The following is a 27,989-nucleotide window of genomic DNA, read 5'->3' on the forward strand; positions in this document are numbered from 1 at the left end:
CAAGCTTTTTATGATCTGTTCCATAATAAAATGGAGACTTGACGCCTTACCTGAATATATTTAACCTAAAATACTGTTGAGAAGCTCTTTAATGAAAGAGCGGTTGTTAATAATACTCAATTAAAACTTTTAAAAGACAAAAGGGTCAGTTTTGCCACAACAAATATTTGTTTAAGATATGAGGCTACATTATATGTTAAGCACATGTGTGCAGTGTGCACAACTGAAACCAGGTTTATGAGGCAATAGTGCAGACTTTCAGGTTTAATTTAAATCAATATCCAGTGAAGTGTAGCCCTTTTTACACATACCCCCCGAGGGTAGATGGGCTCTGATTCCAACACAGCTCACCCAATAATCATCCCCTAACACCTTTAAAGTTCACAGTCAGCACTCTAATATCATGGTCTATTTTTAGTGTGTTGCAGTAGCCTACAACAAAAAGAATAAATAACAAATCACTGTTCATACACTGAGTGATCATTCTTTAAATAAATATGTGCATGAATATAGACATGTCATTAAAGTGACATTTTTTTTAGTAATAAGTTAATCTTTATTATTTTTTGTAAAAGCATTCTTTAGCCCACTTTTTTTGGGTTGATGTTTCTGTTGTTATTTAATCATGATCCAGTTTTTAGATGACATTTTGTGATTGTATGATACATAAAACTTCTGCAAATGTGTTCTCAGCAAACATTCTATTCTTCTATATCTTAGGAAGCTGATTCGCCGTGACACACACGTGACACAACGAAGGCGGGCTTAAGCCTCTTCAGCTGGCGGTGATTGGTTGTTCCTTGAAAAAGAGGATTGTGCTCTTCTTATTGGAGGTGGACGTCAGGCGGCCTTCCTTTTGATTGGCTAATGTAGCGGGCGGGAAAGGTTTCCCCCAATTTTCAAACTGGAGTCTTCATTAGACGAGGATATGTGTTTGTGCTGAAGCCAGCAGGCAGTTAGTTCCAGGACTCAGCAGTTACTTATTAACAAGGTTTTAAAAGTTATTCTGCGTACGAGGGGGTATCAGTAAAAAAAGAAGAATGGCTCAACCACTGAAGGTAAATGTACTAAATTCTTTATTAGCTTTGAAACTAGTTAGCTGCTAAGCTAACGTTGGCTCAGTGAAACTTCTTTGCAACGGTTACAGTAAGCTAGCTAACCTTGTTTAGCATTATCGTCTTTGATATCATTCGACAAAAGAATAATTGTCGATGTGCCCCTGTGAGAACATAGTAACACCCTCCAAAACGCATGGCACGACATCAAATGTGATGTTGGCAAATACATTATAACATTTAGTATCCGGTCAGGTTTAATTTAGGGTAATGCTAACGCTACAATGCATCTCTTAACTATAGCTAAAACAGGCGATAAGCGATACTTTAATCAAGATGTTGACACATATGTAGAAGACCGTTAATCTGCTCGAAAGTCCCCGGGTAACGTGACGTAGAATGTGACAATATGGTTTTAAATTAAAATACATGTTGAGGGCTTCATTTTTGCTTTTGGAATAAATGAAAAGTGTATACAACCAATCATCTCTATCTGCCCTCTTTCAAAGTCAGCACATTATATAATAATATTGGGAGAGATGAAACCCTCTTTAATGGTCACACATGCAGAGCACACAGCACTCACAATGAAATTTGTTCTCTGCTTTTAACCCATCCTAGTACCAGGAGTCTAGGGCTGAAGTCGAATAGTCTATTTAGTTTGGGAACCTTCCTAACGGATTGAAATGACCCAGAAGTCTCTCAGTGGCAGCCATGATAAGTGCCGTACGAATTCTCTAAAGGAAAGGAGGTTTCAAACTTCCTTTATAACCTCCTTTAGCTTAGGAACAGCTGGACCGCCCTAACGGAGAGGAGAAAATGCTGCCCCACAATGCATTGCAGCCGCAGCATAATTTGCCGTCACACAACAGTCGGCCGTTCACGGAAACAACCGATTATGACCGGAAAGTTACGGTGCTTATTAAGCATCTTTACTGAGCTGTGTGGTGTTTGTTCAATTTTTAAAAGATGTGTGAATGGTCGGATTCTCTAAAGTACCGCAGTCTCTTCTCCCAAGTCCTTTTGTCCTATCCACTATCCCTTAACCCCGTGACGTTTCACTCAGAGGTCAAGGAATAGACAATAGGGATAGACGCTCGGAGCTGATTTTTGTATTATCCGACCGCAACCTAGTACTAGGAGCAGTGGGCAGCTATTGCACAGCCCGGGGAGCAATGGGGGAAGGGGCTTGCCCGGTGCCTTGCTCAAGGGCGGCAGGGCAGGAGGTGAACTGGGACCAGGGCTCTCGACTAACTTTTTTCCCCATCCTCCCGGAACCGTCCCGAAATACAATCTAAGCCATCCCGAAATTAATGTGGGCCGTCCCGAATTTAAAATGTTAGTTTTTCTACATTATCATTAGTTAAAATCATTCAAAGTGACCTTTAACATAAATAAAACATCATACAAATCATTAGATGATAATTCATCAACCTTTTTATTTGAGTAAATCATTCAATCACATAAACAAAGGCCAAATATATTTAAACAAACACAAACGAGAAAATTACTCTAATATTAAATCCAATCAAGTCCCATCCGATTAACAAAACAATTCAACACTGTCCTGAAGACAGAACCCAGAGTAACCACTAACCAGGATGACAGTCTGTAACACAGTCAGGAGACCTTTACGAACTGCCCGCCCCCTCGCACACAGACGGGAGAGAGAGATCTCGTCTGGATTGGAAAGCTCGAAAATACATCATAGACGCATGTTGTAGTCTTATTGCATATTAGAAACGGAGTTGGTGAAACTAAAACTGCGATATAATGTGTATGTAGCAATAATACATATAACATATATTTTTTAAATGTCTCCAGCACCGATAAAAAGTCCGATAACGTTGGAGCTTAACGTTACCACTGTCTTTAATAATTCCGGCCCGTTTAATACCGGGGCTTGGTACCCATCCCTACATGAGGAGAGGCGCAGCATATTGCTAAGGACTAAATACGATGGAGAGTTCTCATCTCAGCCTTATTACCCATAGGGGATGAAGAGGAGTAAGTAAATAAAGAGGCCGGTGCTCCAGGGTTTGGTTCTGCTGTGCGTATTTGTGATGTAACGGTAAAACATTTCAGAATTCCTCCGCGGAATGCCATTGTACATCACTCAACCCGCGAAATACACACTCAGTACATAGCTAGACCCGGCACAGCTGTAGCTACATGTGTGTATTTCGCAGGTTTCTAAATGTTTTGTGCTTGTGTGTTTATGTTGACAAGGAGGTTTAATGTGCTACACAAAACGTGCAGTCGGTGTCATTTTCATCGCCATTTGTAGTAGAGTTAGCAGGGTATTTTTATTTTAACTCGTCCCAAAATTATTTTGTATCCTCCCCGACACTATTTTTTCCGACGACGGGACGTCCTTAAGCTCGAGCCCTGACTGGGACCTCTTCAAGTAGCAGTCCACACTCCATTTTTAGGTCTGGTCGGGGACTTGAACCGGCAACCCTACGGCTCACAGTCCAATCCCCTACTGCCTGAGCCACTGCCGGACTTGGTCATTGAAATCAGACCCTAGTCTTTTCTAGGAGTTTTTGTAGACTGCACTTCCTATTTACATTTTGTCAGTAGAAAATATCTTACCAAAATTGTTTTATGTTTTCTTCTGTCTTGGAATAAACTCGATATTCAAGTGATTGGACAACTGTTTGATCAAGTGATATTGCAGATGTTCCTTATTTTTTGTAACCAACTCTTCCTGCTGTCTTTACTGCATTGCAAGAAATTCATGTAAGAGATAACTTTGTGTCTTCCCCTACAGAACTTCCTTGAAAACAAGCCGCTTAACAAGACAAAAAAAGATGATAAGCGGATGTCAGTGGAGAGGATCTATCAGAAGAAGACCCAGTTGGAGCACATTTTACTTCGACCGGACTCCTACATCGGCTCTGTGGAGCCTGTCACCCAAGTAAGAGGTCGCACAGAAATGTCCGTGTCTTTTGAAATGGGTGACTTCTCTAAATAAACCTTGTATTGATTCCGAGTCCCTGGGTAAATGTCACAGGAGCTGATGTGAGGATGTACTTTTTAAGATATGTTTTTAAGACAATTTGTGCTCACTGCAGGATGTTTTTTGGAAGGACAAAGCATTCATTGTTCACATTATACAAATGCATGCGTGATCTTTGTAGTGACTATTTGACTTCCTTCTTTAGCAATTGTGGGTGTATGATGAGGTGCTGGGACTGAACTCCCGTGATGTGACATTTGTGCCTGGGCTTTACAAGATTTTTGACGAGATCCTTGGTGAGTAAAAAGCCATTAAAGCTTTAGATGAAGTACAACGTCAATTATCATTAGCAACGCATGTATAAGCATGTTTTCCCCCAATTATCTCTCTAGTAAACGCAGCTGACAACAAGCAGAGGGACAAGAGTATGAACTGTATCAAGATCAACATTGATGTGTGAGTAATATATGATATTGAACAACCATCGTCAAATAGCACTGCTCATATCCAGCTATATTGCCTTCATTGGTGTCACTAAAGAACATGATCAAATGTTTATGTATGTTTTTCCTTTTTATAGTGAAAACAACACCATCAGTGTGTGGAATAATGGGAAGGGTATTCCTGTGGTGCAGCACAAGGTGGAGAAGGTCTTTGTGCCGGCTCTCATCTTTGGACAGCTCCTCACCTCCAGTAACTATAATGACGACGAGAAGAAAGTCACTGGTGAGATATATTCTGAAGACTTATTTGTTTTGATTCAAGTGCACAATAAAACGTTTAGTGTATTTCAAGAAAAATGCAGAGTTTGATCAACCTGCGTTTAATGTCTCTAGTTGTGGCCCCTACTTTTGTTTACAATAACATCGATCTCACCAATTAAATTGCAGAGATGTATTGTTGTTGTTGTGAACAGTTCTACATTCAACCATGCATTTGAGTCCGACAAGCAGTTATCAACACGCAGTTAAATGATAAAACATGTTTTTAACAAAACTTTAATAGTTCAACTTTTCATTTGGAACTGATAATGAAACAAAATCCCCTAAAAGACTTGTCTAATCATTAGTCTTTAAATATATATATTATTTCGACTCCATTGTAAGAGAATAGTTTGCATAACTACCGTTTTATCAAAAGTATTTCATAACAGAGGTTTGACTAAGTATGCACCTCAAACAGAAATGTAATTTTAATGCCACATGTACGGTGACATAAAATCAAGCTACATCCTTTTTTTTGTCCTAACCCACATCTTCATACAATTATATTTCTTTAGGTGGACGCAATGGATATGGTGCTAAGCTTTGCAACATCTTTAGCACCAAGTTCACTGTGGAGACTGCCTGTAAAGAGTCAAAGAAGAATTTCAAGCAGGTATGGGGCATGTTAACCAGCTTTTACAGTTGTGTAATCACTAACATGTAAAGGAAAATGTTTACATGATGGTAATGCTTCCCACAGACTTGGTATGACAACATGAGCAGGACAGGGGATTCTAACATCACACCCTTTGGGGGAGATGAGTTCACTTGCATCACCTTCACGCCAGACCTGGCCAAGTTTAAAATGAGCACCCTGGACAAAGACACGGTGGCTCTGATGACCAGGAGGGCGTACGACATCGCTGGAGCCTCCAAAGGTGTCCGTGTGGTCCTCAACGGCAAGAAGATCCCAGTAAGTTACCGTGTTACTTTGAAGCTCAATCCATAGCACAACATTTTACGTTTAATAATGAGAAAAGTACATCATACAATAACTATTTAAGTGATTATTGTATAACCCTTTAGGGAATACGTCTTGTGATAAAAACTTTCTTTGACTTCAGCTTACAGGCTTCCGTAGCTACGTGGACATGTATCTGAAGGACAAGCTGGACGAGGTCGGCAATCCCCTCACCGTGGTCCACGAAATCGTCAACGACCGCTGGGAGGTCTGCCTCACCATGAGTGAGAAAGGTTTCCAGCAAGTCAGCTTCACCAACAGCATTGCCACCACCAAGGTAACGTCACAGAATATTAGATCTTCAATTGTGTATTTATTGTACAAGTATCTATGTAACAGAGTGATTGATGAAGTGTGAGTTGTGAATCCAATATTACAATTGTTTGAAGTAGTTCAGTGATGTATTCAGATACTCTTTGAACACAAGTTAAGTATTGGAAAAGAATCCCCTGCAAATTGTTTAACCAACTTAAAAATACAATGTGGCGAAATGCCGTACGGCCTGCAATACACCTGAAGAAACCCCAAGCATTTACATTTTGAAGGATCTTAAAAAGATAGTTGTATTTCAAAATATTGATTTAATCATAAATAGTTGATAGAAAGGTTGATTTTCTTATTCTTGTTTAAATGTAATGCATAACACCCAATACATGTTTAACACTATAATGTATCCAACACATTTTTATCAGGGACGCTCAAATCACTACTTGTGATTCCCCGGGACTTGCTACATTGAAAAATCAACTTCACTTTTGATCATTTATCATCTTGATTACTTAGCCCTGATTAAATGAACATCTTGAAACAGCTATGAGGCATTTGAAGGCTGACTGAACCAGTAGACCAGGCTCTTTGGCAGCAAAGTACATGTTTGGCTTCTCTCCCAGTCCACTTTGTGTCACTAGGATTAAGATTGATGTCATTTATTCTGAAAATGGGATCTTGTGTTTGTCCTTTGGACCTCAGGGAGGGAGGCACGTCGACTATGTGGCTGACCAGGTGGTCGCCAAGCTCATTGATGTGGTGAAGAAGAAGAATAAAGCCGGGGTGGTCGTCAAGCCTTTCCAGGTAAAGTTGTTGGAGCAGTAATAAAAACAATAGAGTAGAAAATATTAGAAATATTCTCTGATACTGAATTCACCCTACTTCTCTCCATCCAGGTGAAGAACCACTTATGGCTGTTTGTCAATTGCCTGATTGAGAACCCCACCTTTGACTCTCAGACCAAAGAGAACATGACACTGCAGCAGAAGACTTTTGGATCCGTCTGTCCTCTCAGTGCACAATTCATTAAAGAGGTGCCAATGAAGAACCGCTGACATTGCATTCTTACTCAGACAAGTGTAATCATTCCAAAATCACAATTTCCTCTTCATCTTCTGTTATCCACAGGCCACATCCTGTGGGATTGTGGAGAGTATCATGAACTGGGTGAAGTTCAAGGCTCAGAATCAGCTCAACAAGAAATGCTCGAGTGTTAAACACACCAAAATCAAAGGGGTGCCTAAACTGGACGACGCCAATGACGCAGGTATTTCATAGCTCACAAATCTTTTTTCTATACAGAATAACCTCACAAGTAATAGCATGGGAGGGATGAAACCCTCTTTAATGGTCACACATGCAGAGCACTCAGCACACACAGTGAAATGTGTTCTTTGCATTTAACCCATCCTAGTACCAGGACTCTAGTACTAGGAGCAGTGGGCAGCTTTTGTACAGCGCCCGGGGAGCAATGGGAGTGGGGGGGTGTCCGGTGCCTTGCTCAAGGGCACCACGGCAGGGCAGGGGGTGAACTGGGACCTCTCCAAGTAGCAGTCCACACTCCATATTTAGGTCTGGTCGGTGACTTGAACCGGCGACCCTACGGCTCACAGTCCAAGCCCACGATATATCGTGCAGCCCTACTGTTTACTACTACCACTGGAATCTTATACAAAAAGTATAACTAATATAATATTATTGTACCCTTAACTTTACCTGAATCTGTGCAGACCAGCCTGGTTTTAACAGAATACATAGATATGCCAAGAAAAGGCTGTTCAGTATGCAAATGTTGATTTTGAATGTCCACGTTATGAATGAAGCTTTAATCTATCAGTTACTTCCTAACAACTGAGCTGCCCTCATCCTGCAGTAACCATGTTGTCTTGCAGGTGGGAAGAACTCCATCGGCTGCACGCTGATCCTCACTGAGGGAGACTCGGCCAAGACATTGGCTGTGTCCGGGCTTGGGGTTGTCGGCAGGGACCGATATGGCGTCTTCCCTCTCAGAGGAAAAATGCTCAACGTCCGGGAGGCCACGCTCAAGCAGGTACACCCACTATCATTCTGCTCATCATGCCATGTCGTTTTGAAGATGGGGCTGCACGATCTGGAGGAACAAAAATAATTGCAATTATTTTTCTTTTAAAGGATCTTTACCAACCTTTCTCCTTTTTTTGAGTCTAGAATATGATTTGAAGGCCAGGATACCTTACCTGTTGTGTCAAACTCAATTTCATCTTGGGCCACATCAGCATTATGCTTGCACTCAAAGGGCCGGTTGTAACTTTCAATCTTTATTTATCTATATTGCACATTTAAAACCACCTCAGTTGACCAAAATGCTGTGCAGGGAACAAATATAAAACAACACGATAGGAGTAAAATAATAATTAAAAACAAAATAAAGAGCACAATAACTAGAAACATATAAAAACTAGGGCTGTCAGTCAATTAAAATAGTTAATCGCAAATGTTTTATGTTCTAAATGTTCCTTAGATTTTACAGTCTTTTTGCGTATTAGAAACGGAGTTGGCGACGCTAAAACTGCAATATGATGTTTGTGTAGCAATAACACATATGACATATATTTTTGACATGTCTCCAGTACCGATAAAAAGACCGATAACGTCGGAGCTTAACGGTACCACGGTCTTTAATAATTCAGCCCCGGGGCCCCTTTAATACCGGGGCTCGGTACCCATCCCTAATTTTAACACATTAATAACGTTTTGACTATTGGTGCAGTCCTAATGAATGTTTACTGAAGGAATCTGTATGTTGTGTTTACCTTTTGGTTTTCCTCCTCAGATCATGGAGAACAATGAGATCAACAGCGTCATTAAGATCCTCGGCCTTCAGTACAAGAAGAACTACAGCGACCCAGAATCCCTCAAGACTCTGCGCTATGGCAAGATCATGATCATGACAGATCAGGTTTGTATTCATTTTTTTAATCATGTTGCTTTTCACCGTTTCAATTTAGATACAGTGCCAAGCTCAAATGGTATTTATCTTCAGCTCTACTGGTCACATTAATGACTCTACTGTGTTGCTTTGGCAGGATCAAGATGGCTCCCACATCAAGGGCCTTTTGATCAACTTCATCCACCATAACTGGCCGTCTCTGCTGCGCCACAACTTCCTGGAAGAGTTCATCACCCCCATCATCAAGGTACATAGTCTCACTCTAAAACACACTATTTAGGCGGAGTTATTTTATTTATTATGGAAACTAGCTAGAAGATTTCGGGACAAAGCATACAATGTCAAAGTAAATGTCATTTCTAGGCCCTGAGAGGTCTCTACGTTTTCTCTTGTCTCCCTGAATTTAAAACAACACCGCCATCTGGTGTCAAAACCACAGAATCTTTCATGGTCAATCCTTATTTGATTATTTCTTTGTCAAAGACATTTGACCATTTTAACGACAAGAAAAAGAACAAGAGATATGTTTGTGGATTTATTTTATTTCCCCCTTTTCAGGTGTCGCACAAGAAGGAGCACCTCTCTTTCTACAGTATCCCTGAATACAATGCATGGAAGGACACGAAGACCAACCTCAAATCTTGGAGAACAAAATACTACAAAGGTTTGTTATAAAACACCTGGTTGGTAGTTCAGAAACCAAGTAAGCAACCCTTCATACCTGGGAAATGTCTCGGATATAGCCTTGTGTTTTTTCATAATCTAACCTTTTTTTGCCTTTTGCCCCTCCAGGTTTGGGTACCAGCACATCGCAGGAAGCCAAGGAGTACTTCTCGGATATGCAGAAACATCGCATCCCGTTCAAGTACGGCGGACCTGCAGACGATGAAGCTATCACCCTTGTAAGATGCCACCCGGCAAATATAAACATATCCACAGTAGAATAGACGTATATCCACAATAATACACAATAGAAAATATTCTGGATAAATTAAGATGTTCTATAAAAGACTAACATACTGCAGCAACAGAGATATAGACCTATACTACAGTAGCAAAAAAGAGGGGTGTGTCAAGTGACTTGAATTTTTAATTGAGCCGTCCCTTATAGATACTATCTCTTTACGTATTAGTGATGGATCATTTGGCTCGGCTCACTAAGAAGAGCCGGCTCCTAAACGGCTCTTCATGTTACCACAGTTTACCACGGAGCCTCAGTAGCGCCGCTGCGAGGCTCCGGCGCTCGCAGTTCACCCGCATGCTCCACTAGCACCCCCCGCCAAGGCTCGCCGGCAGTACACTTTCCGTCACAGGAACACGCTTTGCTGGCGGCGAAAAGAATCCCACCAGACTCCTTTGCCCCTCCAACAGAGGGATGGATGCCCTTGTTCGTTATTTCAAGCGATAAAAACTCGGATCTTACGGTAATAACTGTTCTTTTCCCTTTTTTCTTTTCCAGGCCTTTAGCAAGAAAAAAATTGAGGAGAGGAAAGTGTGGCTGACCAACTTCATGTTGGACCGGCGCCAGCGCAAAGCTCACAACCTGCCTGAGGTACTGTCCCAAAATTCAGTGAACTTGATTGAAATGATCCCGTTTTTCTATCAAATTTCTACAACCTTTTTATTGTTGTTTTTCACAGGACTTCCTGTACGGTCAGAACACCAAGTCCCTCTCTTACAACGACTTTGTCAACAAGGAGCTGGTGCTTTTCTCCAACTCTGACAATGAGAGGTCCCTCCCGTGCCTGGTGGACGGTGCGTTAACCGCCATCACCGAGAACATTTTGTAAATCTTAAGACAAGCTGTGAGAGGGGTTTAATGTGTGTTTCCATTTGCGTGTCAGGTCTGAAACCCGGCCAGAGGAAGGTGCTGTTCTGCTGCTTCAAGAGGAACGACAAGCGTGAGGTGAAGGTGGCTCAGCTGGCCGGATCGGTGGCTGAGATGTCAGCCTATCACCATGGAGAGGTGAGATTAAACTACACTTGATATGTTTATTTCCCACATATGCCTACAACAATCATTTCTTCTCACTTTCCATGAAGCTTTCTCTCTTTGTCTTTCCAGTTTCTGGATTAGCCTGTTAATGTCACTCTACTGCTTTTTATTATGTTGTTAAAACAATATTTTCCCCCTTTTTTAAAAGACATAATCTTTTTTTAAATGAATTGTTCTATTGTATGTCTATTGCCTTCAAATGTCTCATTGACCATATGATGACACTTTATTGTGATATTATATTTGTTTTGCATTGCAGCAGCTCCATTTGCTCCAAATATTAAAACAAGTAAAGAGACATTTAACACAACAATTAAATCACTGAAAACAATATGTATACGACCCATTAAAGTACATTTGATCTGGGAATGAACTCTGTTTTTAAATGTATTGACTGATGCACAAAAGTGTGCTTCAGTCTAACTTAAGGCAAGACTTAACCAGATTTATGGTTGAATTAATTTGCAGTGAAATAAATGCAAAGGCACCTCCTAATAGCAAATTAATATTGTACCAACGTGAGGAGCTATGTTAAGCATTTTGCATAATATTGTTGATTTACTTTCCATTTTTCAGATCTCTCTGATGATGACCATTGTTGGGTTGGCTCAGAACTTTGTGGGAAGCAACAACTTGAACATGCTGCAGCCGATGGGTCAGTTTGGAACCAGGTTGCACGGAGGCAAGGACTCTGCCAGCCCTCGATACATCTTCACCATGCTCAGGTCAGCATCCTCGCTACAAACTACAAAATGTCTGAAGCTACACATTTGAGAATATGGAGTTTTTCAGTTTGCCTACATCTATGAATTTCTGAGATGTAGGCAAACTCAGCTTCTCAGATGTTTTGTACCGTTTATGCCATTGTTTTTGGCAACTTTTGTTTAAATATTCTTTCCGTTTGTTACAAAAAGAGCCAGCTTGTAACAATTCAATATACCGAAAAAGAAAACTCAAAGATTCCCCCCCCCCCTCTCGGTCCTTTCAGCCCTCTGGCTCGCCTCATCTTCCCAAATACGGACGACAACCTTCTCAAGTACAACATTGACGACAACCAGCGCGTAGAGCCGGATTGGTACATTCCCATCATCCCCATGGTGCTGGTGAACGGCGCAGAGGGCATCGGCACCGGTTGGGCCAGCAAGATCCCCAACTTCAACGTCCGAGAGATCCTCAACAACATCCGCCGTATGATTGCTGGAGAAGAGCCTCAGCCCATGGTGAGGAAGCACAAATGACTTCCTGAACATTACTGTCTTATATGATCAAATCCGAGGACACCAGATGTCATTTATCATCATATATTCATTGTATAAAGTTCCTGATGATGAGGGTGCTTTTTTTCTCCCATAGCTTCCAAACTACAAAGGCTTCAAAGGCACAATCGACAACGTGGTGGACAACTCGTACTTCGTCAGTGGAGAGGTGTCCATCATCGACTCCACCACCATCGAGATCTCTGAACTTCCTATCAAAACATGGACTCAGGTTAGTCCAAAAAGCTTTGTCCTTTCTGTCAGGAGTGTGTTCAGGATGTTCAATCATGTGCATTGATGCTGTTCACAGTGGTGGAAGGAAATTCAGTTCATTTGTTCAAGGGCAAATGATATTGCTCCAATTCAAAGTGACATTTTACAGATTAAGGCACTAGTTACTTTTTTCTAATTATAATTTCCGAATAAAAAACATCAACGTTTAAAATGTTAGAATGATGTTTTGTTCTATATGAGATTAACCATCAATTAATTGGCCTTTTTTATAAACCTTTAAGAGCTTTTCTAATTATTTGAATAACTTTTTTTTTAAGGATGTTTATTTAAAATAATTTAGAATGTTATGAAAGTGTTCTGCATTGGTATTACATTTAACAACATTTAGCTTATGATACTTTGTCATGAGTAACATTTTCAATTGAGGACTTTTACTGAAGTAAAGTATCTGAATACTTTTATCACCACTTGCTAGGGCTGTGCAATTAATCGTATTTTAATCTCGATTACCATTTTGGCTTGCAACGATTACGAAAACAACGTAATCGAAATAAAACAATTATTTTTAATACATTTTGTAATATATATTTTTTATTAATTTATTGTGTTTTCAGTTGAATTATACTTAGAGTTCAGATCAACTGTTAAACTGTTATATTTTTCAACAAATGGATGTTTTCAAAGTAAATCGTGATTATTATTTTTGCCATAATCGAGCAGCCCTACCACTTTCGTTTTGCAATAGAAACTCAAATGAAACTTTTTGAGACCACTTTGTGATTTCCCGGACTTCCGTGTTGTGTAGAACTACAAGGAGAACGTTCTGGAGCCCATGATGAACGCCACAGAGAAAGTCCCTCCTCTGATCACTGACTACAAGGAGTACCACACCGACACCACCGTGCGCTTTCTGGTCAAGATGACCCCCGAGAAGCTGATCGAAGCCGAGGCTGCCGGCCTCCACAAAGTCTTCAAGCTCCAGAGCAACCTCACCTGCAATTCTATGGTAAGATTTACACACACAAGGATGTATAGACTCTCTTTCTTCTACTTGCCCGGACCCCCACTGACACCTTCAGCCGCTCTATAGACTAGGGCTGTGCAATTAATCACATGTTAATCTCGATTACAATTTTGGCTTGCAACGATTATGAAATCGACGTAATCGAAATAAAAAGATTGTTTTGCTGCATTTGCTTTCGCAATGATGCTCTCAATTTGTCTTGCGTTATACATCCTGCCCGTCAACTTTCACTAACCTCGTCAAGCCGGAGCCTCCTAGTTACTTCCGGTTTCCGGATAAGGGGTTACCAAAATAAGAGTACTGCGTGTAGCAGTATAATTAAACATTACAGGTTGTGAGTGACATTAGTTATCATATTTATATATGTTTAGTAGGTTGTGGAAGTGCACTCAAATATTTGTTGATCCTCTTTATTGGTATTTATTATTTTGATATTATTTATTTAAATGTATAATTTAATTTTTGTATTGGTTTTTCAGTTGAATTATACTTATAAGAAACATACTGTTCAAATAGACTCTTTGCATTACATTAATGCACACGATGCAAACAATATCTTGTTTTTATTTATTTCATATACGTATTAACCCTCCGAATAATCTGTACACAAGCTACCTCTCCTAGTATCTGCGCAGCTTTCCACTTTTCATAACAATACTGCACATATTTTATTAGGGATGCACCGAATATTCGGCCACCGAAAATTATCGGCCGAAAATGGTTAAAAATGCCCTTTCGGCTTTTTAGCACCGAAAAAATATCACCGAATGTCAGAACAGGCTTACGTTGGTAACCTAACGTGTTGTTGTGATGACGTAATAAAGACGCGGCGACCATGCTCACGGCTGGCTCACAGGGGGGGGGGAACATTGACCTTTGTCATCGAGATTGCCCTGAGCCTTTAACAAATCGTATTAAATAATCTGATGACAGACTGTAAACAGAATAGCTGAAACTTTAACAAACTAAATAACTCAGTTTCCTCTAATCATTAACCCATGTTTGTATCATGTAGTTAACTCCGTGTGTTGCTGCTAGCATACATAACACCTGACGTGGAAACGTTACTCGTGGATGGGGCTACAGAGCTGCTAGAAAGACGGTCGAACCCGGTACATTCCTCCGTCTGCATGTGGTGCACTTTTGCTAAATGTTTAGACAAATTGCTCGTGCTTACATGCTAAACTCTTATTGCACTTATGGTAACAAGTATTCTCCACATCGAGACGGGTAAAGTTTAACCACACCTCGGAGCGCGTTCTCTCCGCCATCTCCGCAGTGTGCTCCGCTGCATGTAGCAGCTGCGTGTGTGTAAACTGCCCCGCCCCCTCGCACACAGACGGGAGAGAGATCTCGTCTGATCGAAAATACATCAGACGCATTTGTTGTCTTTGCATATTAGAAACGAGTTGGCGACACTAAGACTGCGATATCATGTTTTTTAGCAATAATACATGACATATAAATGTACTGTATGCATTAGAAAGTGCTGAATAAATGTTTTATGGACCCATAATAGTGATTATTATTTAAGTGAAGTTTTGCCATAATCATGTCTATTTCCATAATCAGGTAGCTGAACAACATTGGTAAAAAATGTATACATTATATATATATATATTTCTATTAATCATTTTCGGCATTCGGTTTTCGGCCAACTGTTTCCTATTTTCGGTATCGGTTTCGGCCAAGAATTTCCCATTCGGTGCACCCCTATATTTTATCATAGTACACTGTATGTCGTTTTTTTGTGTATATCCTGATTTCATGTAAATAATTTTCTATATCTTAACGTATAATACATTTTTATCTCTTTTAGCTGTTTTTGTGTGCACCTATCATGCTATTTGTAGCCAATGGCATAGGTCTCAGATATATAAAAAACATGTCTATGAAGTGTTTTGCTCAAAATACCAAACAGATCACCCGTTCTAGCCATGCCTCATATCCCTCTATTTCACTTCCTGTTTCAAAAGTGCTGATTTTGGGTATAAAGCTTTAAAAAAAGAAATGATTCAAATAAAAAAAAGGGGGCTGAGCTCATGCGGGACCCGGCAGCTACTGTCTAAACTAAATACTGCCGTGATGAAACGCCATATCATGGATTATCAAGGATTCTCTCTGAAACAGTTTGGAGCTCAAAGGCTTTCTCTCTTGCCGGTTATACCACAAGGTGAGTTCCTTTTTATTTCCTGCTTCTTCACACACATGCTCTCCAGTACAGGTTAGCTCCGAGTGTTAGCGATGCTAATGTAAACACCGACCATATGTTTCTGATAGCAACGTTTCTGATCGGGCCGTGGGTCCGCATTGCCGATATTACGTCATATCGGACGCAAATCTGGATCAGCTCCGTTGTTCCCCGTTTTTAGAGATTTGGGTACGGAGGAAAAGAGAGGGTTTTATTTTCCCACGCTGCGTGAGTTCCCTGACACACCGGGGACACATCTTTATGTTTAAAGACATCAAAAAGTGCATTTTGCATGATAGGTCCCCTTTTTAAGGTACATTCCTTGTATGTGTAAACCTACTTTGCAATAAAACTGTTTCCAAATGTCTTATTCTTTAGGTTCTGTTTGACCACATGGGCAGCCTGAAGAAGTACGAGTCTGTACTGGAAATCCTCCGGGACTTCTTCGAGTTGAGGATGAAGTATTATTTGCTGAGAAAGGACTGGTTGGTTGGCATGCTGGGAGCTGAAGGCGCTAAACTCAGCAACCAGGCCCGCTTCATCCTGGAGAAAATCCAGGGCACCTTGGTCATTGGTCAGTAGCTTGTGAAGTTATTTTTTGAAAGCCACTGCTGCTTTGAAATTGTAATATTCATGGAGTTTTACATGATCAGTTCAGCCAAACTTGTGCAGAAAATAATGAATACTGCTGATGTATTTACAGAGAACAAGCCAAAGAAGGAGCTGATCCGCATGCTGCAGGAGATGGGCTTCGACTCCGACCCAGTGAAGGCTTGGAAACAGGCTCAGGAGAAGGTAGGTCTGACTCATGGATGCTAGATTATATTCTGCTTCTACCAGTGTTCATTTTGGCAGCTATTTTTTTTATTTAGTCTTTAGACGAAAATGGTTATTAGTTTTAGTCATTTCTATCCTTCGTAGTTTTAGTCTAGTTTTAGTCGTCGAAAACTCAAAACGTTTTAGTCAACTTTTAGTTGATGAAAAATTTAATTTTAGTCAAATGTTTTCTCTCTTAAAACTAATTCAGTTAGGCAAATACAGGTATCTGAAATTGGAATAAAGGTGACAGTATCAAGTGTTGAAATTCGTAAAGCAACATTACACTCACTTAACACTTTACTTGTGTAATATATAGGGATGGGTATCGCTAAGGTTAACGGTACTACTACTACTTGTGGAGGAAACGTCTGTGTAGCAATGCAGTGCGAGTCACTGACTCATGAAGGAGACACAGGACGAGCAGGAGTTCTGATGTCAAACACTGAGATTTAATACAAGCATCTGCCGGAGAAATTCACATCACAAGTCACACAGTCCAAGGTTCTGACTGCACGGGTGGTTTGCCATGTCAAATCTGATCAGCCTCGCATCTTGGTAGACCTTTTAACTAGTTTACAGAGAGTCAAATCCACATATTGGGGATGGGCGTAAACACATCTGCAGACACAGGAGATGTCTCTCCCATCTCTGGAGCTTAGAAGCTAGCGTTCTCACACTCGCAAAACCTCCCTATGCCCTGTAGGTCAAGCTGTAAAACCTAGTATCAACATACGACTGCATCAACACATTCCTTACGGGAGATTAGAAGCAGGGATGGTCGTACATGTCAACACACAAAATAAGGTTAAATGTCTAGGAGTAAAGACAAAATTAATCCCTAACACTACTCTTATCGATACTTCTTATCAATCCGGTACTTTAACAGTATTCTTGTAGGTACTTTTTGTTATGTTAAGGGCAAAACAAAACAAATTGTTAACCGAATTAACATTGCTTTATTTAAATGTGAAATAAATCAAATATACATAATTATGTTATTGGCTTCTACGTGATACAATAACTTGTTTTTCATGTTGTCAGAATGTTGATGTTGTGGAGGAAGAGCCGGCCGAGGAAGGAGCGGAGGTGGTGGACGCCAGCGGGCCGGACTTCAACTACCTGCTGAGCATGCCCATGTGGTACCTGAGCAAAGAGAAGAAAGATGAGCTTTGCAAACAGAGGGACAACAAGGTGTGATATTCTGTGCTGTGTTTTGCTGATCTCTTGCACTTAAATGTGTGACCGTTGTTCATTTCTGACCCTAACTTGCTGTCTTATAGTTGACAGAGCTGAAGACCCTGGAGAAAAAGAGTCCATCAGACCTGTGGAACGAAGACCTGGCTGCTTTCTGCGAGGAACTGGAGGTAACGGCTCGTATACACTTTAAAATTATTTATTTTTTAAATAGAGAAGCAAAGTCCCTCAATTTCCGGTGACCACCATGGGACCTTATTTCGGAAACATTATGTATTGAAGCCAATGGCGAGAGAAAACGTATCTTTCGATCATGTCACGAATTACACATATGATGATTGTCAATTTTATGTAAAAAAAAAAGTCACAGTTTGTCGTGAAACTGTTGAAATATAAGACTATGAAAAATACGCAACTAGAAAGACTACAAATCCCAGAGTAAGTGATGTCATAACTGTTTTCCTCCACTAAATATAAGAGATAGCTAAGATAACTTTAACAAGATGCCTGTGTGCTTAGTACCAGGTTGTAATCATACCAGCAATGGGTTTTGCTCATTCTTACGTTTCCCGTCGGATGAAAGGACCAGGAGTGGCTGGATCAAGTTAGCTAACTAGCTAGTAGCAAGCACGTTAGTTAGCATTACAGCCTTAGCCTTGTTATTTTTATAAGTTACATGAAGTAACATTAAGTAACCCAAAATGTTAAACAGTAAGAGTAGTAGTCATAATTCGTGAACCCTTCGAAGAGTACTGTCACACCGGTGTGATCATTCTATAATGCACCGTTTAAGCCCGGATGTCCCCGGCGGAGACATGCTAACGCTACATTAGCGATCTTTTCTACTTCATGCTATCTGCACAAATGGTTAACATTGAACATTAAAAAGATCAGGCAGTTTAGGGAGAATCGAAGGAAGGAAGGCAGGCAAGCAGCTTTGCATGACATTCTTCTGGACGTGTTTCATTGTGGTGATAGTGAGGGTAGTCAATCCCTTTTTGACAAGACAGTAGTGACGGCCATCTTGGTGACGTGTGTTGTTGCGCAAGACCAGAGATGTAGTTCATTGAGCGGTTTCACAAAAAAAAGTCTTCACAGTTTCACGGCAAACATTTTTTTTTCTTTACTTGCAAAATTATCTTTTAAATTGACAAACATCATATGTGTGATTCGTGGCACAATTCAAACGGGATCGAAAGATAACTTCTCTCTCGCCATTAACTTCAATACATACTTTTTCCGAAATAAGGTCCCATGGAGCTCCCCTGGAAAGGGAGGGACTTCGCCTCTCTATACGTCCAGCGAGCACCTCCTCTGTCAAATATGGTCAAATACTTGCCTTTTTGACATATTGCCAAAACATGTTCATACATTTGCATATTAAGCATTGATTCTAGTCTCTGTCAATCATTCCCCTCCGGATTAAACCACTGATTATGTTTTTTGTTTTGTTTTTTTGGTTCAGAGGGTTGAGAAGAAGGAGAAGGAGGATGTTGAAATGCCCATTGTTAAAAAGGGGGGTGGCAGAACGAAGGTGGTGAAGGTGAAGCAGGAGACGCTGCCCACGCCAGAGGGCCGCCGCGTCGTCCCGCGCATCACCACCGCCATGAAGGCTGACGTTAACAAGAGGGCCGTTCTGAGGAAAGTGGGCAAAAAAGTCAAGGTATGTTTTTTTTTTTTTAACAATAATGAACAGACAAACAATATGAAAGCAGACAGGGTCATCCTGGGTAAAAAGGAAAGCTTACGATGTCGTAGAAAATATTATACAATACGTACTTGCACACACACATTACAATCGTATACACATTTATCTTCTTAAACCAGGGGGGTCGAACTCAAATACACAGTGGACCAAAATAAAAAAATCGTTACTAGTCGAGGGCCGGACTGGTTCAATGTTTATTGCAAAACTTATTGAAATGAACTTATTGCACATATTAAACCTGGAACTAACAAAGCTTAAACTATTGCCTATAAAAACAACATTAAACATTAAATAATCAGTTGCATTCATTTCTTATGGCTCGATCTGCAGCTTAATTTCTTATGATTACATTTTTCCACAGGCCAACAACAGCTTAAAAAAAACTTTCCCTCAAAGAAAAACCAAACATGCCCTGTTGTCTCAAGAAAGAAAGTGCAGAAGGAAACATCGATTAAACTCAGTGTGCTGCTCTGTGATAGTTCAAGCAGATACTTGGCATCTCATCTCGGGTGCAAGGTCATCAATGTTCGGGCTCAGGCTCTGAGCTGAGGAATTCAGGATGGAGTGAAGGTGTGCGTGCAATATACCGGCGGGCCAGATCTAATAGTAATTAGAAATTATCCTGCGAACCGAAATTGAATCCACCAAGGGCCTTATTTGGCCCCCGGGCCTTGAGTTTGACACATGTGCCTTAGATGCTCCAACAGTATGTGCATACGTGTATACATATTTAGGCATGTAGGGCTAACAAAGGCAGGGTTACATCACACTATCAGGGTCTTTAGGCCACTTTGTCCATGATTGACCTTTTTAAATTCTCTGTCCTGGTCTACGATTCTTCCATTTACAGATGAAGTTCGGTTTATTTGGTCTTAGTACAGGGTTAAGTAAAGCACATTTTCAAAACACAGCAAGTGGGTGATAGGACATCAGTTTTGTTTCACATAACATTTCCAGTTTCTCCAGTACTTTTCAAATGTTTTCTTTGCATTTTTCAGACACACGGTATGTATTTTTGACTTAAAAGACATCACAGGATACAAGTGTGTCTTTGAATGATGGTAGTGTTTACCTTCCCAACTCAGAGCGAAGACGTCGTGATGAAGATCGAGTTTGGAGAAGATGCAGAGAACACAGAGCCAAGCGAGGACAACGGCTCGGCTGCACCAGTGAGGAAGAGAACTAAAACCCAGCCAAAGGAAAAGGATGAGAAAGGTAACACTGATCACTTTATTTTATAATTCAGTCAGTTTGTATATTACAGGGTTCTTACGGTCATTCCAAACCTGGAAAAGTCATGGAAATTCAAAATGCTAATTCCAGGCCCTGGAAAAATTATGGAAAACAATATTTTTCCCAAGGTTTTGGAAAAGTCATGGAAATGTAACTAAAGTTGCATCAAATATAATTTATATTTGATCTAATCGCCGAAATAGTAATACTATAATGATTAGGGGTGTAACGGTATTCGTCACGGTTCGGCCGTCACGGTTCGGCACATGCAGTCACACGGCGAATACGCCTTTTTTTTACGAGTGGGAAAAAAAGTCTCATTCAGGGCAGTATCCACTTCACTATTTATAATCTAGGGGGCGGTATTGCACCTAAAAGCTGTTTGCCGGCCGCCCTTAAACAACAAATGAAGAACAAGAAGAAACGCAACAACAAAATACAAGAAGAAAAGTTAGTATGGCGATTTCAGATAACACACAGGAGCTAGAACCCACCTGCTTCTTTTAAACCAGCTGTGTGGGAACATTTCGGGTTCCCTGTGGACTACAATAACGATGGAGTGCGAGTGGTGGATCGGACGAGGACGGTGTGTTGGCGTTGTTCGATAGCGGTGCGGTATGCTAATGGTACACACGCCAAACATGCTAAATCATATCAGAAGGCATCACCCAGATTTGCCAATCACCGGAGCCCGGCAAAAGACAACAGCAGTTCAACCCATAGACTGTATATATACAGGACAGGGTCTTATACAGGGGGACAGGAAGGTTCTACCGCTTATCCCCGCTGTTTTTACGAAGCCAACAGTAGGGGTGTAACGGTTCACAAACATTTCGGTTCGGTACGTACCTCGGTTTTTTGGTCACGGTTCGGTTCGGTACGTTTTCGGTACAGCAGCATTTTTTTTCACAAAACAAAACATATATATTTTTTTTTTTATTATTATTATTAAACTGTGAATAATGTATTCACTCAAATAAATACAAAATATAATAAAATAAACATTAAGGTGCAGCATTTCGATGAACTGAAATAATCTGTATTTGAACTTTACTGTACTAGTACTCACAAAACATAAACTATTAGTTTTGGGTTTTTAATTATTATTAAACTGAATATTCACTCAAATAAATACAAAATATAATAAAATGAACATTAAGGTGCAGCATTTCGATGAACTGAAATAATCTGTATTTGAACTGTACTGTACTAGCACCTAAGCAGCCAGTTTGACATTATGACTTGCTTGTCATTGTATTTTCATGTTGTTTAAAGAAAGATGAACTTGTCCACATTGCTTGCTGAAAGGGCAGATCTGCTGGCACTAACAATGTCTCCTGCTGTGGAGAAAACCCTCGCTAGGGACAGAGGTAGCAGATACAGCCAGGTAGTGCTTTGCTACCATGGCAACATAAGGATATTTGGTGTTTGTAATAGCTTTGGTTCGGTCTGAACTCTCTGCGAGTGGTGGAGGCTTACATGCTAGCGGGAGTTGGGTTTGCACTTCAGTCTTTTTTCTTTTGGTACCGGTGATATTCACGTTCGGGTGATGCCTTTTCAAGAGTGTGCAAGTTTGGTGTATTGCCAGCCGCGTAACCAATGTTAGTTGAACAATGCCGACAAACAGCTTTGGTTCGGTCCACCTGTCTTTGTCCGTCATCCTTGTACGTAACTGCGAAACCAAAATGTTCCCAAACCGGAGACTTCAATGATGCTGGAGGATTTTCGAGCTCAACTTTATCTGCGTTCGCCATTAATTTTTGACAGTTCCTCAAATTACTGACTACATTTGAACGCATCCCTCTGACCAGCTCTCATAGTATGCCTCTCATCCAATGAAATGACTTGCTCGCTCTATGTTGAACCCAATGTGACCAAATTACTCTGAATGCTGCGACGCAGCACCTGAGATTACTTCCAAAAAGTTATTCACGTTCTCAATTGTTTACGTTTAACGTTATATTCGTTCGGTACACTTCGGTACACACCTGTACCGAACCGAAGGGCCCGTACCGAATAATTTCGGTACGGTTACGTGTACCGTTACACCCCTAGCCAACAGACATGAGAGCCGAGAGACCAAAAATAAATAACGGCATCTTTTGGCATATGTTTTTCAAAGACTTTGCGCTCTTGAAACACTTTCTTATTATTTATGATGTCATATTGTCAAGACATTGTTTTTAGTTTTACAGCTTGATGAAACCTTTTAGTTTGACATCAGCCATTATAGATAATCTGGGCATCTGAGTGGTATTGTTTGTGGTTTGTTTTTAACTGTTTAATACAGTTAATAATTCAAAATGTCAGAGTTCCTTATTTTTAAACTGAAACGTGCTACTGTTCAAAAAGAAATAACAACAAACCTGGAATTATGCATTTGGGGCTTTGTTTTGCTTTTTCTTGTTGTACTGAACCTGTACCGAACCGTGACCCCCAAACCGAGGTACGAAATGAACCGTGACTTCTGTGAACCGTTACACCCCTAATAATGATAATAAATACTGTATCGTATAGTAATGAAACGTAAAATGGCATTTAACTGTCGAGGTATTTTGCTGGTGAGAGATTTTATGGCGCATTTCCACTACAGCGCTGTTTAAGGGTGCCGTGCCCGGCCCGTTTTTGGTTGCGTTTCCACTAGGCGTAGTTCCGGCTAGCGGGTACTTTTTCACAGTTTTTCTGGCTCTCCAAAATCGAGGTTCTTTCCGGGCCAACAACCGGGCTGAGTCGGGCTGAGTCGGGCTGAGTATGCTAAACTAGTGAGAGAATTGCTGGCAACTACAACAAGATGAACATATTTGACCATGATTTAATTGTAATACACGTTTCAAAATGATGCCGAAGTAACAACATACTGATACCGGTTAGTAACAACCATGAATTAATGCTTTGACAAGTCTGCAGACAGACGGCAGGCGAAAAACCTTTTAAAATGCGTGTTTTCTGAATGGAGATCGGCTAAGCTAACGCAGTATATGCTCCAACCGTCCACACTCACAACAACAGCCTATACAGACATAAATAAACCAGCGACTGTATTCGCCATGACACAGGCAGTCTGTGGTTTGTACTTGTTTAACTTTTGTCTAGTTTCTGAACAGATATGAAGAGCTGTGAGCTCTGAGTGCTAAGAGCTAATGTTGGTTTTGTGTTTCGCATTGAAGATGACGTCTTTTGGTGAAGGTCATTGAAAATCATTGGTGAAAGTGTATGAACCCTGATATTGAAGACACAGCAGAGAAAAACAGACCGATATACCTACCAAAAGTTACTTTTCTGTCAGACAAGGTGTGGTGTAAAACTAGAATTATTTTAAACTCTTTGCAACTTGTTATAATAAACAATTGATGACCAAAACAACATTTTTAAGAATACTGTATGATGAGCTTTTTGAAGTTGTAACCGTGGCTGTTTAGTGAAACCTAAAACAGGTTCCCCTGGAGAACAGCATTTGTATTTCCACAGACCTCAAGCATTTTAGGGAAATATTTAGTTTAATGTATTTCAATCTTATCACCTGCTTGTGATTTTAGATTTACAAGCAGGTGCTGTGAAATACAGATAATCTCTATTTTACAGCAGTAATTACGTGCCATACTGCTTGAGCTAGCATAATAATATCAAGTTGCATTCTTTGCGAGACAATGACAAACGGTATTACATTTTGTAGCTTGTTTTCAATAAGTATATAAATGGTCCAAAGAGGTTGTATTCTACAGTCTGCCTGAATGTAATCATGGCGTAGGTGTGTAGTGTGATTCTGTGTAGTTTATTGATGGCATCCCGTTGGGTTTGACGTCATCTGAACAGGACATCGCACGCTCACTGCTTGATAGCGCGAAGGTCCGTTTACGCCGGTTGTTAAACAACATCGTTATGGGGAAATGCAAGTTTGCGTCCAAATGGTTGGAAGATAAGGAGGAAGGACAATCAATACTGTATATAGTCAATGTGAGGTAAAGTGTGTCGCCAAGGTAACCGGTTAAAACTCCAAGTGGCGATGAGGTCTTAAAATGTATGGGTCTTAAAAGGTTTTACATTTGACTTCAGGATTCCTGTATATACTCTGAACAGACTTCAATGCTGTATTTGAATATGTTTTCTTTTCTTTGGATAGCCCACAATCAATAGTTTAGCAAGAGGGGGGGGCTGGAATATCTGAGCATGAACAACAAAAACAATCGACAGTGAATTATTAGATTTCCCCTAAATATCTGAAACTATTTTGAAGAGTTGCATTGCAATTTATTAAAGATGAGGAAAAAACCTTTTTCTTCAGCTGCTTCAAAGACCGGCAAGCAGAGCACTCTTCAGTTCAAGGCGGTGGGGAAGAAGCCCAAGAAGAGCGTGTCGGACGAGGAGTCGGACGAGGGGTCGGAAGAGGAGTCGGACGAGGGGTCGGAAGAGGCGTCGGACGAGGAGTCGGAAGAGGCGTCGGACGACATGTTTGACAATATGTCCGACGATGAAATGGATTCAGAGGGAGATATCGCCCCCAGGGTCGGTCGCGCATCTAGAGGTGAATGTCAAATATTACTGCGATTACCCTGCACGTCACTTTTCCATCTTATTTAAATCAAAGGCATTTCCTGAGACTAATGAGCTGTTTTAGTTCAAACTGTTATGTTGTGTCTTCTAACCCAAATTCACAAAGCAGGATTGCTAAATCAAACCTTTCTGTTTTTTGTTTGTCAAGCTCCGGTGAAGTACAGCATGTCCAACAGTGAAGATGAGTTTGATGACGTGGGAAAGGAGAGTGCTCCTAAACCCAAACCCGTTATCAGTGATGATGATGAAATCTTTCTCCCGGAGCCAATGGCCGATAGTGAAGTGGACTCTCCAGTCCCTCCTCCAAAAGCTCCAGAACCTGCGTGAGTATAAACGACAAATAACTTGATGTATGACGTTTTTTTCAGTCACGATAATTTACCTTTAACTCGGATTTATCCCTTCGATGCAGGAAGAAAACGGCAAGAAGCAAACCGGCAGCTAAAGCAGCTCAGGCCAAGTCGAGCTGTGAGTATATTAACGACATGTGAGCTGGAGAACTGTCGGGCCCCAGGTCAGAGTTTTAATCATTTCTCTTTGCGATGCTCTGCAGCTCAATCAGATGATGCAGTGCCTGCTCCCAAAGCTCCAGTTCAACGTAAACCCAAAGCAGCCGCCCCGAAGAAACCTGCTGCTGCCAGGAAGCCGGCCGCAAAGAAGTCTCCAGGTATTTGGAGTCAGCCGAATTAGGACTCAGTGTGGTTTATGTCCCACAGATTTAAAGACAGGTTCATGGTGAACTTTTGAATGTTTTATCAACCTTTTCAGAATACTTCATTCGTTGAGTTTGGTGGACGGTTGCTCCATTTTGAAATAGAAAAAAATATTAAAATAAACAATTTTAAGAAAAATGTGCATTATGAGTCTACGAGAAAATAGAATCAAATATTGTAATCAAAATGTTAAAAACTGCATTAAAAGTATAAAATAAATAGAATAATAATATTTGTATTAACAAAAGTTAAGTACAAATGTGTAATAGCAATAAAATAATTATTTAATTTTTCATTAAATGGTACTAATTAGTTTTGCAACACTAGTTTTCCTCATGTGTCATATTTCTGGTTTGCACATTTGGATAGATTGGATACTTAAAGTGCATGATGCCTAAAAGAAAAATGCTTTTTAACCGATCTGCAATGTTATTTCTCCTGTTGATATAGTGCTCGATGTGAGGCAGCCATCCATCATGGATTCTCTCACCAAATCCAAACCGGTATTGACCACCGCTGCCAAGAACTTCCCGTCGTTTGACTCCAGTGACTCGGAGGCTGAGGCCAAAGCTGCAAAGGCCAAAGCTGCAAAGGCCAAAGCTGTAAAGGCGAAGCCCAAGCCCGTTGTCAAGAGGAAACAGGTCCTTAGCGATGACTCCGACGACTCCGACAGCTCCGGTGACCTCATGTCACGTCTGAAGGCTAAAAAAACTGCCAGCAAGGTCAGTGCCTACTCTGAAAGGTCATTAGGGGTTAATTGAACATAAGTCCTGATGTATCTTTATTCATTCATTAGTTCTTTTAGGTCTTTGACACTTTTCGAACTATTCATTGATTTGTTTTATTTAATAGTTAAACATTTTCTCCTTTACTTCTTCCGTAACATTGTGACATCACTATGTAATACTTTAGCTTATTTTGGCTAGTGCTCCAACACATTGTATGTGATTGGCAAAGGCGCGGGACATCTCTAACCAATCACAACAGAGCCGGCCAGCTAACCAATCAGAGCAGACTGGGCTCTGGTTTCAGACAGAGGGTGAAAAGAGGTGCTGCAGCACAGGCAGTATGAGAAAAATAAAGAGCTTGTTGAACATAAAAGCATGGAGGCATGTCCCAGTGGAGGCAATAAATACAAAGATTAACCACAACATGAGCATAATGGGGCCCTTTAATGTTAGACTGGTGGAGTTGGGATTGGGTACCCGAATGGCATATTTTAATTAAAGCTGAATATTTTCTCTTTTCTTGCAGAAAACCAAAAGGTGGGACGAGGACGAGAGCTTCAATATTTCAGACAAGGAAGCAGTGTCTCCCGATGCCACGGCAGTGCGAGAGGTGCCCGCACGTGCTCGCAAAGCTGTCGTCTACAAACTGGACTCGGACTCGGACTCAAGTCAGTTTTAGATTTTGTATTGAAGACAGGTTCTTAGTTAAACTGTTTATGCTGTGTGATTAATATGACGTTTTCTTTCACTTGAAGGATTGCTTTTGGTTTAAAAATACCTGCAGTCCCTAAAACATCTCATTTATTGTGTCATCCTGTCAAAGAAACAAAACATGCTTACTCGTTTGACTGCATTGAACTTGTATGAAAGTCTTTTTTAATGGAATTGTTGTTTAATGGACTTTTTGTAATCCAGTCCTTTGTGTGTTGTCTTGTCCTGTAAATATTTCAATGGCTGTTCTTTTTACATTTAGAAAAATAAAGTTGACTTGTTTGTGTTGATTGTTCATTTTGCTTGGTGTTGTTTCTTCTTTGCTGCTAACAGACTTATCATTTGTCTGTACAAATGAGGTATTCTGTTGGAATGTCATAAGGAAGTGAAAGGATGATAGAAGGGTTGTGGAATGGTGTTGACCCCGCAAAGTTGATAAATCAATTTAGTGAAAATGAAGGCTATTAAACGGCATTTTCCAAGGTATTACATTTTGTAGCTTGTTTTCAATAAGTATATAAACTGTCCAAAGAGGTTGTATTCTACAGTCTGCCTGAATGTAATCATTGCGTAGGTGTGCAGTGTGATTCTGTGTAGTTTATTTATGTCGTCCCGTTGGATTTGACGTCATCTGAACAGGACATCGCGCGCTCACTGCTTGATAGCGCGAAGGTCCGTTTACGCCGGTTGTTA

General features: G+C 40.6%; 1 protein-coding gene across 2 annotated transcripts; it reads left to right on the forward strand.

Annotated features, from left to right (window-relative positions):
* The first annotated feature begins 875 nt into the window (after window positions 1-875).
* Window positions 876-27,593, forward strand: top2a (DNA topoisomerase II alpha). 2 transcript variants are annotated; one of them, XM_034214460.1, is made up of 35 exons: window positions 876-1,058; window positions 3,829-3,975; window positions 4,223-4,313; window positions 4,410-4,473; window positions 4,598-4,743; window positions 5,297-5,394; window positions 5,482-5,694; window positions 5,846-6,019; window positions 6,712-6,813; window positions 6,906-7,043; window positions 7,138-7,276; window positions 7,902-8,059; window positions 8,822-8,947; window positions 9,075-9,185; window positions 9,497-9,602; window positions 9,731-9,840; window positions 10,398-10,490; window positions 10,579-10,693; window positions 10,783-10,904; window positions 11,511-11,659; window positions 11,923-12,154; window positions 12,288-12,422; window positions 13,230-13,430; window positions 16,018-16,213; window positions 16,343-16,434; window positions 17,500-17,649; window positions 17,739-17,822; window positions 19,118-19,315; window positions 20,446-20,575; window positions 24,876-25,115; window positions 25,293-25,467; window positions 25,557-25,612; window positions 25,698-25,811; window positions 26,308-26,579; window positions 27,112-27,593. In XM_034214460.1, exons 1-35 carry the CDS (start codon window positions 1,041-1,043, stop codon window positions 27,262-27,264), a joined length of 4,848 nt encoding a protein of 1,615 aa, XP_034070351.1. In that variant the 5' UTR covers window positions 876-1,040; the 3' UTR covers window positions 27,265-27,593. The 2 variants fall into 2 exon arrangements, with proteins under 2 accessions (XP_034070351.1, XP_034070352.1); XM_034214461.1 differs by having other exon boundaries at window positions 20,446-20,566.
* The last annotated feature ends 396 nt before the right edge of the window (window positions 27,594-27,989 follow it).

This window comes from Gymnodraco acuticeps, unplaced genomic scaffold (assembly GCF_902827175.1).
Source record: "Gymnodraco acuticeps unplaced genomic scaffold, fGymAcu1.1, whole genome shotgun sequence".
NCBI lineage: Eukaryota > Metazoa > Chordata > Actinopteri > Perciformes > Bathydraconidae > Gymnodraco > Gymnodraco acuticeps.